The 15,336-nt window shown below is 35.6% G+C and overlaps 1 protein-coding gene across 2 annotated transcripts in view; it reads right to left on the bottom strand.

Annotated features, from left to right (window-relative positions):
• TAF4B (TATA-box binding protein associated factor 4b) overlaps positions 1–15,336 on the bottom strand; it is a 116,518-nt gene that overhangs the window by 45,727 nt on the left and 55,455 nt on the right. For both annotated transcript variants that reach the window (XM_030876449.2, XM_060310361.1), the window contains exons 10-13: positions 14,847–15,016; positions 10,852–10,982; positions 5,820–5,945; positions 281–337 (exon numbers count right to left, since the gene is read on the bottom strand). In XM_030876449.2, coding sequence (XP_030732309.1) covers positions 281–337; positions 5,820–5,945; positions 10,852–10,982; positions 14,847–15,016 — 484 coding nt within the window. The remainder of the gene's footprint in view (positions 1–280; positions 338–5,819; positions 5,946–10,851; positions 10,983–14,846; positions 15,017–15,336) is intronic.

The following is a 15,336-nucleotide window of genomic DNA, read 5'->3' on the forward strand; positions in this document are numbered from 1 at the left end:
TTTTTTTAATCCCACATTATATTCCTCCAAGTGTGCTGCTGTAGTTTACAAAGAGCCATTTCTAGACAGGCCTAAGCCTAGAAAATAAATTTTAAAAAGAGAGCACATAACTCATTGACCTCATTTGAAGTACTGCCCTTGCCTTCAGCAGTTCCTGTCCTTCCCCAAGGCTTCGGCAAATGGTATGCAACAGCAAAATAAACCCTGACCTAATTGCCAGGAGAGAGCTGCCAACCTTCCCTCAAACACAAAGACAAGCATGGTAACTTGAAAGTCCTACCTCTTTGGCTTTCTGCTTTAATCTCAGCTGTTCTGGATCTTCTTTATTGGAACGACTCTATCAAAGGAAAAGAAAATTTTAATAGAAATTACTAGCATCTAAACACCATAGTTGCCGTTAAATATTTAATAAATGACAATTTTCTCTTGTGATTGAAAACCTTAGCTCCGGGGGAAAATGCCTCAATCCAGTCTCGTGCTCTCCCTCCCACCCCCCCCCCCCCCCCATCATCTGGGCTGGCTGCTGCAGTTCTAGCCGGGAGGAAGCTTATAGAGAAAATGATGCTAACAATGTCAGTCAGGTCCAGTTGAGGCATGACGTTGGTCTTGTTGGAACACTAAAAACTGAAAAATGGATGGTAGAGATGAAGGAAAAGAAAAGGATAACTGTTGGCTCAAATGAATGAAAACAATCAACATTGGCTAATCCTTAGGTGAAGCCATTTTGGTAAAAAATATGGTATTTCAAGGACTATTAGAAACAAGAACGTGATGAACTTTGAACCAAATTTCTCTCTCTTCAAAAGTGTAATTTTTTTAAATTAAGAAATACATCCCAATGTTTTCATTAGAGTATCTTATCATCTTTGGGTCCTCTATAGCACTTAACAGAATGCTGTGCCCAAGAAAATGTTCAATAAATGTTTATTGAATGTCACTTTCCATACTGATTCAGTTTAACATTCAAAAAATGAATAATCTTACAGGACTGCTATAAGAAAAGAGCTACATTCTACATGTAATGCTCTGATGGAACCAAAGGTAAGGAAAGAACTATATTTCTGACACTACAGACATTTGTCCACTGAAAAATATGCTGCGGATAGGTGTATTCTTCTTCTTATTCTAATAAAGTTACCTAACTCCTTATAAATCTGAATATTCCATAACATTCAATAGCAGCTAACTAAAGATAGCTAACAAAATAAAAGCAAAAAGTATTTTCCTATTTACTTAGTTTAACTGATAACGTTTTTACTGATTTATCAGTACTTCTGTTAAAGGAAAACACAAGGAAGAAACTGTTTATATCTGAGTGCCTTCTAATTTTAAACACCTTAATTAAATACCTACATAAGATTCTACCGAAAGCTAATACATTTTTTCTTAATTTTGTCTCCAATCTAATAAAACAACTTCACTCTAGCCCAAACTAAGAAAACTCCCTTGTTATTCTACTTATGTTAGGAGAGAATGAGTATATGTGTATTCACATAAAAATACGAGTGTATATGTATGTGTGTATGTATATGTGTGTGTATATAATTTTTGCCACAGTATAAAATGGGCACATTTGGGTATCAAGTCTTTGTCAGTCAACCAATATTTATTGACTATCCATAGTATATATTCTACTCTGTGTGCCTTTGTTCTAGGCCTTGGAGATATAGAAATGAGGTAACAAGACAAAGTCTCTGCCTTCGAGTAACTTACATTTTAAGAAGAGAAAAATAAAATAATTTTATAGAAATTAAACACAGTTGTGAAATGTAAAACATTTATGATGGGGAAAAATAAAAAACAATGACTGATAGTGATAAGTACTATAAATAAAATAAAATAGGATAATGTGATAGAAAGAGGGGTGTACTTCTGTAGCCAGAACGGGATGGAAGACATCTCTGAGGAGTGACAGCTGAGTAGAGATCTGAATGACAAGAAAGAGGCAGCCATATAAAGATCTGGGGGAAAAACACTCTTAAGCAGAAGGTGCAGTCACTGCAGAAGCCAAAAAATGGGAATATGGTTGGCATACTTGAGGAAAGAAAGAAGGCTGGTGTGGTTGGAGCATAAAGAAAAGTTGAGAGATAAGGCTGGAGACAATGTGCTGCCTTGTAGGTCATGATGAGGACTTGGGCTTTGATTCTAGTTGTAAGAAAAAGCCACTGGAGGGTTTGGAGCAAGGTGTGAGATGCCACTGGTAGGACACTTTCGAAAGGTCACTCTGGCTACCGTACAGACGATGCACTGTATGGGTCCAAGACTGGAGGCACAGGCACACAGAGCAATTAGGAAGCTGTTCTAAAACAACTGCTGTAAATACAAGACTGAGAAAAAGATGAGGGCAACTTGAACCAGCATCATAGAATACGATGATAAATAATTAGATTGAAATACATGTTGGGGGTAGAGCCAACCAGATTTATTGATGGATTGGATATAGGGTGTGAAGTAAAGAGAGGAATCAAGAATGATGCCTAGGATTGTGGCCTAAGTAACTGGAAGGATAGAAAATTCCAACTTCCCGAGAAGGTAAAGACCAGCGCAGATTTGGGGAAAGGGAACTCAGTGTTCAGTTTTAGATGCTTCATTAGTAGCCTAGGATACAAACTTGGAGCACAAAGAAAGGTCACTGTGACTGGAGCAGAATGAGTGAAGAAGGGAGGGACATGAGGAAAGTTCAGAGAGAGAGGTGGGTGCGTTTAAAAATTTGGTAGTAAGTTTGGATTTTATTTTAAGGCAAGAGGAAGTCACTGAAGGATTTTAAGCAACAGAGACACATATGATTTGTTACGAAAACACTATCCTGACAACAGTATGAAAAATGGATTGTAGAAGGAAAAGGACATTAGTTAGAAGACATTATAAAGGTCCAAGGGAAACATGACTCAGATCATCTGAGTGATGACAACAGTGATGAAGAGAAGGTGGATACATTTTGGGAACTGAATAGGAAAGTGAACTGGATGTAGGGAGAGAAAAGAGGAAAAGGAGTTAAAGATGACTCCTAGGTTTTTTTGGCTTGAACATCTGGGTGAATAATGATGTCATTTACTGAGTTAGAAAATCTGTAAGAGTAGAAGGTAAAACTACGAGAAAGTGAGAGCAACTATAATATACTACACCGGATAATAACTAAACAAGTATTTAAAGGTTTATAACCTTGTTTACAGCAGAGTAATTGGGAATAAAATACCAATAAACCACCTCGTTACATTGACTGTGTGCTTGCTTATAATACTCAAGGGCTCGAGAAAGAGCATCTTCCTGTCCCAGCAGCCTTTCCCAGTGCAAGAGGGGTCAGAATGGGGACTGAGACCGTGGGACAGTGAGAAGCTGCACAGTGACAAGGTTGTGGTGCACAAGGTTGTGGAGGTCAAGAATGCAGGGTGATGAAGGGCTGGGGAAGACCCACCAAGGCATGGGCCAGTGGGCATGGCGGCCAGTTACATGGGCAATGAAATGAGGGCAGGGGTAACAGTGGCAGCAGACAGAAGAGTCAGTCAGCATGGTTGCTTGGGAGATTAGTTACATTGATCAAATAAATTGAGAACATAAGTAAATATATCGAGGATAATGAGAGTCAGGTTTCTGACTTCAGAGTAAGTACTTATAAACATGGAAAGGTTAAAGCTAGGAAGAACCCTAAGATATCATGGAGATATTCATATAAATTTATAGTTTTATAATGTACACAGACAGTAAAATAGTTATAGATCTATGTTTGTGTGTTTATATAGATATGTGTACATATCACATACCATACATGTTTCCTAGATCTGTCCATTTGACAGGCTCTACATGTAATGATACTCTCTTAGCAATGAGCACACTGTAGGCTCTAATCTTGATTTCTGGATATCATCCTCAACTAAAAAGTATATGGTTCCTTGATGAACTGACTGATTCCAGGGCTGGGAAAGGATGAGTAAAAGCTGGGCCTGGAGTATCTTGTGCCTGAAAGTAAGGACATGCTCAGTGAATGATGGAAACATGATTAAAGGACAGAAGTGCCAGCTGGAAGGGTCTCCCACTCAGGAGCAATTTGAGCAACAAAATAAATAATGATAGTAATGGGTTACAACCTGTTGCATCAAACAGAAATCCACGAGCACATGTTGATATAAATGAATGCATGAATGTATGAATGAATGAATGAGAGAGAGGAAAGCTCTTCCACAAAGCAGAGTACTAATAAACATAGACGAGATGATGAGAATAAAGAATCGCCATTTGGCAGCCATCACAGAGGTATCTGATTCACAGGTATCATCTATGGATGCTAAAGTTGCTCTGTGGAGTTTGATGAGGTATGGGATATTAGTATAATGCTATAATACCTTCCTACAGAAAACTAATTGATTACAAAGGCGGAAAGGGAAACTTTAAAATGGAGAGAACTGATCAAGGTTGCCTTTTGATAGAATCAGCTGAGAAGAATGAAGCATCATTTCTATGCATTCCCACCAAGAATGCATGACCCAAGTCAAGTTGTAAGGAAACATAAGATGAACCCAGGTTGAGAGTCACCCTACAGAAGGTAAGGCTTGTACTCTTGTACTCCTGAAACTTGTCAAAGACATGAAAGAAAAAGAGTGAGAAAATCTGACTGAAGGAATCTGATGACAACTGAATAGACACACATTCCTGAATGGGAAAATGGACCATGAAGGAAAAAGAGGCTTGAGATAGCTGGTTAAATCTGAATAGGGTCTGTGGATTAGATGGTAGTGTCATGTTATTCACGTCCTGACTTGGAAGCTTATACAGGAGAATGGCCTTGCTTTCGCAAACACATGCCAGAATGTTTAGGAGTGATGAGACATCATGTCTGAAGCTTGCTTTCAAAAGGTTCAGAGAAAGACTAATTAGAGACAACAGTTCCACAACTTTGTGAATGTACGAGAAACCTCTGAATTCAAAGAAGAAAGAACAAAAGAAAGAGAATAATGATAACGGGAGTGTGCACCTGTGTACCGAAATGACGGAGATGGAGGAAATGCAGTAAAATGTTAAAAATGGGGAACCCCAACTGAAAAGGAGACGTATAGTTCTGGCAACTTTTCTGTAAGTATGAAATCATTTCAAAATAAATGAATTTTTTAAAAAGTGATTAGTATGTGACTAGGAACAAATATTCTAAAAGGGGAGGATTCCAGTAACATTGGAAATCAAAACTGAAGCGTTTAAAACAAAAAATAACACTAGTATCCAACCCTTAAGACTGCTCCCCAAGGCCTACAAAGAAATGTGCAGCAACAAAACGCAAACTATAATGGAACTAGCTCTCACTCCATCTGGCACTAATGGTCCAGGAAAATGCTTAAAGGAGGAAGAAAGAAAATCAATAATAGCCTTACCTGTTCTCTCTTTTAGTATCTCTCTAACCCATTCCTGCTCATCTTCTATTTTGTTTCATATAATCCTAATTATTCCTAATTTTTACCTATAACATTCATGTCCACTTTCCAAATTTTCCTCTCTCAACTTCAACTTGGCACATATGAAATCATATCCCTGAAAAGACCTTGAAAAATTTTAAAACATTTTTACTTGGGGAGGGGGAAGTGGTATGATGCTAGGCACACAGGAATTGAGAATGAGGAGACAAAAGATTATGTCTCATTAAAGTAAATTAACTGAAAGCCACTGTACGACACCATCCTGTGGCTGTGAGAGAATTTATTAGTAATTTCATTTTAAGAAATCCTTCAGAGAAATCTAAAGGCCTAACAAAACCAAGATAGTCAACAAATGATAAAGCCAATTCTGACCTCCTTGCCTGGCCATGTTCACTCATAAATCACATAGGACCTTACCTTGGCTGCTTTAAGTAACATTTCTCTTTCTTCTACATCCTTTCTATGCTTCTCCAGTTGATCTAGCTTTTCAAGAAATTTGAGCTGTGATCTGGTGTCATTAGACAGGATGTAATTTTCACTTGCCTGGGGGAAAAAAAAAGTTTTATGATGATCCTAGGCAACACATTCTACATTAAGTCTTGTTATAAATCAGCTAAAGACAGTAACACAAACATAGGGAACTAAATTTACAGGAGGTAATATGTTTATTTCTGTTAAGCAAACAACAACAAAATAAGAACTTTAATCATCCTTAAAATTTGAGAGGTGATTAAGCATTGAAATTTCAAAGAGCTTTCCTAGTAAGCTTCATCCAGAGGGGAGGAAAAAGGAATTAAGCCAAGCAGATCCTAATAACTGGAAGTAGAAAGCAAGACAGTGCACCCTTTACCTATAATCTAAATCTTTTTATTTAAACTATCGTCCATCTCAGCAGACCTTAATGATTAATTAAATCGTAGGACTGTGAAAGACAAAAAATAAGAAACAATCATCTCACTGAAAAATATACCTAAGATGAAAGTTATCACCCTTGTTTCTATTGTTGAATTGGTCTAACCATGCCAAGTGAAGGCAACTTCTACCAAAATACGACACAAGACAAAATGGCAAACATTAAAATCCTAAACCCTGTTGTAAGAATTTCCTTAAGCTATGGACTTGGGCAGAAACTATAGTCAAAGAAATTAAGTATACAATGTATAAATGAGAGTCATAACAGAGAAATATAATTATTCATCTTCAATGTTCCATAAAATGATAAAATTTATACTGTTTCATTTATTCTGATATTCTACAGTGTAAAACAGTGCTTTACAATCTAAATATTTTGTAATTTTATCTGATATGACCACCTATCTCTCCGCCTTTAATACATGTATGCTTGTTGGGGGTGGGGTGACTTCCTGCCATCTACTCATTTCAGTAATTCAGACATCCAAGCTATAGGAGGGAGACTATAAAATAGGAAAACTGAATGTTTTTAAACGTTTAGTCCAACGGTCAGTGCGTGGCTTGGAAATCTGGGTACAGCACCATTCCCATCTTTGTTTTATCCCATGCTTATGGTTGATTCAATTAACTGGGACTGAGAGATTTCATATGCCCAAGATTCTTTTTAAATTAAATTTTTATTGTTGGTATTTAACTAGATCCAAAGAGTATTACATAGAATAATGAACAAGGATGTATTAGTGCTACTTATTTTACTTTGTGTTTAATACAAAAAGAATTCTCAAATGTTTTGAAAGTTAAATAATACAAGATAGAATATGGAATACATTATAAGCCAACCATACAGGCATAAACATAATAACCAGTGGTTTCTTAAATACTTCATTTTTACCATTTTTGTGTTCATATACCCTGGAGATAATTTACTGACAGGATTTAATTTAAAAGGACAGCAAATGCTAAATTAAAAAGACGCACAGACTTTCTAAATTTGAACCCAATCTCATTTCCATGCTAAGATTCCTTCTCTCTCTTCCAACTCAGTACAACTGCCTCTTGCTTAATGCATCCTTCCTTTACTCTTCCAGTCCTAAACAACTGAGTGTCTTCCCTACTTCTACTGAGTCTCCAACTTTATTTAAATAACAGTACCCCAATCTTATCATGATGCTTCCTGTCTACCCAGCTGGTCTAACTGAAGTCTTCTTGCACCACAGAGTCAGGTGGTTTAGCAGTGAAAATATAAGGACTCAGACCAAACAATAACATCATCAAGTGAATCCCATCTAAAGAAAAGTACTACAGTCCCTTTCAACTGGAAAACATGAAGTTTCTCCACAGCCACTGGCACGTAGAAGACTCTAACATATCTTCAGTGGGAAAAAACCTGGCAGCAAGATCAAAAGCTTTGTATCACATGTGTCACTTTCTACTTGTTTAGTTAAATCTCAGTTTATGGACTATGATTAATTAGAGAATTATGTCTAACCAGGTGAAAGATTATCAAAAGTAGAGGGATTTCAAATGGAAAGAGATGGTGGGATTTTGCTTTTAATAAAAGTAGCTCACTTTTGTGAAATTCATGGAGTAAAATTTCCCATACTGTACAGATAAAAATAAATCCTATCAGGGATGAACTGAAATGTAAGGACAGGGCTCAATCTGTGACACAAAGATTATTACAATCAAAGTCTACAAAATAAGTATATAATTTTGAACTAGATCCAAATATAATTAAATGATTATTATTTCTGTTTAAAGAAGGATGATCGTGTAGCTGCTTTTCTATATGTGCAAATTCACACAGTGGCATTAGCTGTATTAAGGAATAAGTGTGGGGAAAGGCGGACAGGGGAAAATCAATCAGGATAGGCAGTGTCAAGACGGAAGGTTAAGAAGGTGTTAGCTTTAAGCTAAGTTACTGAGTTTCTAAGTGGGGTAGATACTATCCATTTTGCCTGGGGCAACTAAATCCTTGGAATATGTGTTATTGATATACACTAGAAGAACTACTCCACCTGAAGGCTATACATAATAGAGCTTTGGATGGCATTCTGGATAGTAAACATTACTTGGAAAAATTCTATTCCATACTAAATGCACATGCTACATTTTGTATAGAAACTGCCTACTGTAAATGAAAGTGCACTCATGTATATCTGATACAACAGGGTGTTTGAGGCAGGAAAAGGGGAGAATCCAGATGTGAAAAATTATAAGGCTCTTTAAAACGCTACAGTAAAAAGACAAAAAGGAAGACTAATCCCCCCACATCCCAAAAGTGAAGGTAAATTGTTATCAATTTAAATTAGGTTACTGCAAATTCAGGATGCTAATTGTAATCCCCAAGGTAACCACTAAGAAAATATCTAAAAAATACACACACACACACACACACACACACACACACACGTGCAAAGGGAATCAAAACAATATACAACAATGAAAAAAATCAAACAAAAAAGAAGGCAGTAGTAAAGGAATGCCAAAAAAAGCCGTAAAACACACACAAAAACAGAAATAGCAGAAGTTAAGTTTTTCCTTAATCAGTAATTACTTTAAATGTGAATGGATTAAACTCCTCAATCAAAAGGTAGAGACTGACAGAATGGATAAAAAGCAAAATCCAACTATATGCTGTCTACAAGATATTGGCTTTAGATAAAAGCACAAATAGGCTGCAAGTCAAAGGATGGAAAAAAAATATTCCATGCAAATAATAACCAAAAGAAAGCAGGGGTGGTTATACTAATATCAGCCAAGACAGACTTTGTGTCAAAAACTGTTAAAAGAGACAGGACATTATATACTGACAAGAGTGAATTCACCAAGAAGATATAACAAGAAGATATACACACTAGACAACAGAGCCTCCAAATATATGAAGCAAACACTGACAGAACTAAAGAGAAATAGTTTTACAATAGTAGTTGAAGTCTTCAATACCCTACTTTCAATACTGGATTGAATACCTATACAGAATATCAATATAGAAATAGAAGACCTAACACTATAAACCAACTAGATCTAACAGACATATATGAACACTCCTCCCCAACAACAGAATACACATTCTTCTCAAGTGCACATGGAACATTCTCCAAGACAGACCATATGTTAGGCCACAAAACAAGCCTCAATAAATTTAAAATGATTGAATTGTGCTAAGAATGTTCTCTGACAACAATGGAATGAAGCTAGAAATCAACAACAGAATGAAAGCTGGAAATTTCACGAATATGTGGAAATTAAACAACATACTCTCAAATAACCAATGAAATAAAGAGATCTCAAGGGAAATTAGAAAATACCTAAGAGATGAATGAAAACAAAAACACAATGTACCAAAACGTATAGAATGCAGCAAAAGCAGTGCTCAGAGAGAATTTTATAGCAATAAATAAATGCCTACATTAAAAGGGTAGATCTTAAATCAGTAACCAACCTTACATCTTCAGGAAACAAAATGAGAAATGAAAGTAGAATCATTACCACTGACCTTACAGAAATAAAAAGGATTATTAGAGAATACTATGAACAACTGTATGCCAACAAATTAAATAACCTAGAAGAAATGGACAAATTCCAGAAGCACACAAAAATAAATACTGATAGTAGGGGTTTTTTCACAGCTTTTTCTGATGATCATATATTTTTAAGTCAGTCCAGTAAATTCTCACAAAGATTTATACAAGTGAGGACCTCAGCAACTATAAATAGTTCTTCCAAAGTTCTAAATGAAGCAGAAAGGAGAGAAAACAGAATGATTTCCTCCAGGAAATTTACCGGTGGTAGAGTGGCTGATCTTCCCTAGATTGCTTTTAACCTATGTGTAGGACATCATGACAATGACCATTCTTGCAAACTCAAAACCTTATAAGGTTACCCATATACCACATTGTACAAAATCTACCTATGAACATTTCTTGATATAGGGGGAAAAGGTTATCTTTTTCAACCCTCATTACCCAATACATTTGTTCTCCATCCAAACCATAATGCAAATAAATCTAATGCTTTCATCTTGATGATGGCAAGTGATTTGGTTCACACTACTAGGGATAAGATAGGCTATTCTTGCATTTAATTTTTTATAAAAGTGGTCAATATAAATAATGAGTGGCACCAATATTAGCACTCAATGCAATCATTTAACTTATTAAAAGGAACAGGAGTGCTAGCAGAGAACGGATCACTGAAGAGAACACAGCTATCCAATACATTATCCCTTCTAACATATCCTCCCTCCCAGTCAAGAGCTTTAGGAGGAGAAGCCTCAGGCAGAACAGATGCAAATTTCAATGTACAGTGACATAGAAGCTTTGGATACCATTTGAAACCCTATTTTATTTGTCATGTAAGCGTATCTAAATAAGGCAAATTAGGAATGAGACTTTTATTTTCTACCAATATGAAATATGTCTCGACCATTTCCTTGAAAAAATATACTTAGAATATGAATCCATATCAAAAAACTACCTTTAACACAACAAAGAAGAGACAGAAGAGTTTGTTCTTCTTTAAGGATTTCCTTTACCTTGTAAGTTGTCATTCGATGCTGAGCGATTGTAGTCAGTTTTTCTAGAAGGCCTCGTAATCGCTCCTGTGTTGCATGGGAGATCAAGTTCACAGCATCAGAGTTAAGTTCTGTAATGTCATGCTTTTTACCTGTGGAAGCAGAGAAAATCCATTACGTGTTTTAGTAGTGGCTGATAATTGAAATAATTAGCACAGCAGGTATTCTGTTCCCCCTGGAAGTCATACCCATTATGAATAAAGGTTTGGAGATTATGATTTTCCTGGTAAAGTCACAACTTCAAAGATCTTAGACATTACATTAATAAAACCTAGCCTGAAGCCTCAGAAAATATAGACATTGTTTCACTTAGCCTCTAGACTCATTCTCCTTGCAAGGTCATTTATAGGACAAAGTTAATAAGAACACAAATCAAGTCTAGTGTTCAGGGAGGAAAATGGTAACTGCAGAAATCAGTGCTATATTCTGTTAATTTTAGTCATTAAAAAAATAGAAAATTACATTTTGCCATTTGACACTGTTAACAATTTATGACATTTATTTCAGTTAATTCAGATTGTGAGTCTCTGTTAATAACTTGTCTGCATGACACACCTATACACCTTTTGTCCATTACCAATCATGCTTATTTTGCACTAACTCATGTTCCATAAGCTGACCTGGTAATTAATTTACAAGTTGAAATGGGTTCAAAGCCTCATCATTTTACCCATCAATTTGAAAAATTTCTCTTTCACTATATCTCTTTCCATAAATAAACCAAACTTCTATTCTTCCTTCTGCTAACTAGGAGGAAAGTTTCAAGAAAACAAAGCAGAAGCTCATTTATAAATCAACCTTATCAGTTTTTAAATACTAATTCTCCAGCTCAGTGAAACTACCTGTATCATCAGAGACCTAACTCTAAAGATACAGGTAATTAGGTAATCTCATTTAAATGAGCTTTTAAATAGTGCTATTGTGTTTGTTTTTAACATATGCATTTATAGAAATTTAAAATATATTATTGTTTGATTTTGCACTCTATCTGAAACATACTCATATACTCAAAGTGTGAATGAGTATTGCAAAAAACAAGCTTTAATTAAAAGCTAACAATTCTTAAACACATTCTTTGACATTATTCTATAACAAATGTTCAACTTAATTCAAAATGTGGGCTATAGTAAATCACACAGGAAAACGATATAAAATGATTCAGCTTCTCCTATAACAAACCTTCAAAACAAAGCAGTTCATTACTTTGTAGCAAAAATGAATTAATCACCAAGTTATGATTCAAGGGGGGGGGGAAACACTAAAAAGTCAAATCTACTTTACTAAAACATCAGCATAAACAAATAGTGGGGGCCTTCTATAGAAGGAATAATGCAATTTCAAAACAATCCAGTGATTAAAATTATAATTAAACATAGAGTATATAGAGGATGACATGCCAGTTAATGCCTAAAGAAAGTGAACATTTAAGAATATATAGTGTTGGGCTTCCCTAGTGGCGCAGTGGTTCAGAATCTGCCTGCTAATGCAGGGGATACGGGTTTGAGCCCTGGTCTGGGAGGATCCCACATGCCGCGGAGCAACTGGGCCCGTGAGCCACAATTACTGAGCCTGCGCATCTGGAGCCTGTGCTCTGCAGCAAGAGAGGCCGCGACAGTGAGAGGCCTGCGCACCGTGATGAAGAGTGGTTCCCGCTTGCCACAACTACAGAAAGCCCTCGCACAGAAACAAAGACACAACACAGCCATAAATAAATAAATTAAAAAAAAAAAAAAAAGAATATATAGTGTTTGCGGAGAAACTTTGAAAATAATTTCATATGTATTTATAAAACAGAAACCTACGCTAAAGAAATATCCATATTTTTAAAATACTAAAAATAAACAAGTACTGGGAGTTGCAATCAATTCCAGGGCTTAGTGAACAATCAAACATTCTAATATCTTCACTAACCTGATGATAAAACATAAGAGAGTTACAAGTTAAAGTCTCACTTTAAAATAAAACACTCCCTTTAGTAAAGTCACCATTGACTGTTTAAGGCAATCTAGTAGGTGTTTGCAAGCTTACTACGTGATTTTTACAGAATGTCTGTGCAATTTAATTTAGGTAATTAGCAAAAAAGGAAGAACATTGGCATGTTTACTCCCCTAACATATTCAAGTAAGAAAATCTTCCTCCCCAAATTCTTTGGGTTACTTTATAATTCCTGTTATTAAGAAATGGTCTTGGTTCTGATCTGTTCTGTAAACATGGAACATTTTATTGTACATGAAAAAATTTTATTGTATTAAATAAAAAACATTTTATTGTAAATGAAAAAATTCCTAGAAATATATAACTCCATTCACTCTATGGTTTTTGTTTTTGTTTTAAAAGCTTAAGTAATTCAGAGGGAAGAAGTTTTGCAATTTTCCATCATATTAAATGACAAGTTGGTGTTTTATCATCAAGAACTGAAAATACAAAGAGTTCTCCCCAGAATTTTCCTTGAAAGCGGAGGTTAGCAAACTAAATCTGGTCTCTCTTTATAGATAAAGTTTGATGGCAATACAGTCTTTTCTATTTGTTCATATGCTGTCTACAGTTGCTTCTGTAACTTAACAGCAGAGGTAAGCAGTTGCAACACAGACTATGGCCCACAAAGTGGCGAATATTTACGATCTGGTCCTTTGCAGGAAAAAATATTGTAATTCCTGTCCTAAATGATGGAAAATGCTCTGTCAAACTGAAAGTTTTCCTATCATATAATCAAGGTTTAAATCAAGCTAGAAATAAAATTTAGAAGGGGGGCAGGGAATTGCTAAAACTAAGTATGAATCTACTTCTACTCCACCAGTTCTAAATAATTATATGGCTAAAAGGAGTTAAAACACCAGTAAATTTCCCAAGCCATCACAGAAAGATATTTGCTTAGGCTTATTCCAAAATTAAGGAACCGTCTCCTATACAATACAAAATACAATGCAAGAAGAAAACGAAAGAGAAAGAAAGAGAGGGAGGGAGGGAAGGAGGAGGAGGAGGGAGAAATCAAACAAAACACAAGCAAACAGCAAACAAACATTTTACCATTAGCTCTTCTGAATTTCTATCCCTTTGAACTACTGTAAATTCTAGTTTTTCAAGATAAAAGAAGGATAACATATAACCAACTTAAATTAGAGGTGAAAAAAGTGATAATTTGAATAACATACAGTAGGAGCTCACATATTTCTTTATTGAGTAATTGTGAAGTAATAGTAATGCATTTTGAACTCCTTAAATATATCATGGATGTATCAAAAATCTGAAACCTTCACATTTTTGTGTTAGGCCTTCAACACAGAATGTAAAGGTTCTTAGTCAAGCATACTAAAAGGTCACTGATACTGGCCCCTCAAATTGGACATGGGTGAAGGAAGAGAGCTAGAGGAGACTCCAATAAGTCCCTGTGTCAGGACACAAGAAGTGAGATAATTCACGTGCAACAATCTCTCTCCAATCTGTCTCTTTTTTCAGTTATCACTGCAAGTTTGGTATTAAACAACAACAAAAAAGCTGTTTGGCTCCAGAATAAAACTGGTATGTTCTCTTCCATTTCCTTTCACATACATCAGGCCACCCAGCAACTACTCCTGGCCAGAGAGAACTCTGATATTCTAGTTCAGTTCTTTTAACTTGTAATAAGTTACATGTCTAAAGCCCAACCAAGGAAGAACAGCACAGAAAAAAATAGTATATCATAAGCATATATTCATTTTTTACACATCTATTCTCCCATTAAGATGAATAAAATATTAACGTCTATTATCTACACCAGAAACCATAGGTTACATGATTTAAGTTACATTAATAACTTTTAAAATAAAATACTTTTTTCTATAACACCCATGAAATCTTGATTACTTCCAGAGCCTTTTTTAAGCCTCAGAATTCCCAGAAAAACCAACCCAGGCTATCTCTTTTGATAACATTTTCCTTGTAAGAGACAGTCCTATCAGGTCAATAATCATACTTACCAATGTCTAAAATTCTCTTTTGTAGAGGTCCAATGAAAAGAAACGGTTCATCTTTACATGACTGAACAAGTGTGCCAACCAATTCAGAGTTTGTTGCTAAGATGCAGGCATTTTCTTCACTGAGGTTGACCCCTGCCATGGAAGTCACATCATTGATGTCATCTTCATCTCTAATAGAAAAAAAAAGAAAGCTTTCAGTGGTTGTGGTATGTGAATGAGTGATTTAAGACAGCAAAGAATTATAGATCTCTCCTTATAACTAAAGACATTATTTTACTCAATTTATCCAAGCAAGAGAAGTAAAGCATGGCTATCTTTCCCTGTCAGCCTTTAAAATTCACTGGTGTTTCTAACCACTAGTGTACATTTAATATCAGAAAGATGAATCAGAAGCAACTTTTGTTTCCTAGTGCCCATCTCTCCCACTCTCAGTTTAGTAAATAAGATAGTCTAAGAGGGATTTGGAAGTTATACTAAGTTATCCACAAAT

Source organism: Globicephala melas, chromosome 13 (assembly GCF_963455315.2).
Source record: "Globicephala melas chromosome 13, mGloMel1.2, whole genome shotgun sequence".
NCBI lineage: Eukaryota > Metazoa > Chordata > Mammalia > Artiodactyla > Delphinidae > Globicephala > Globicephala melas.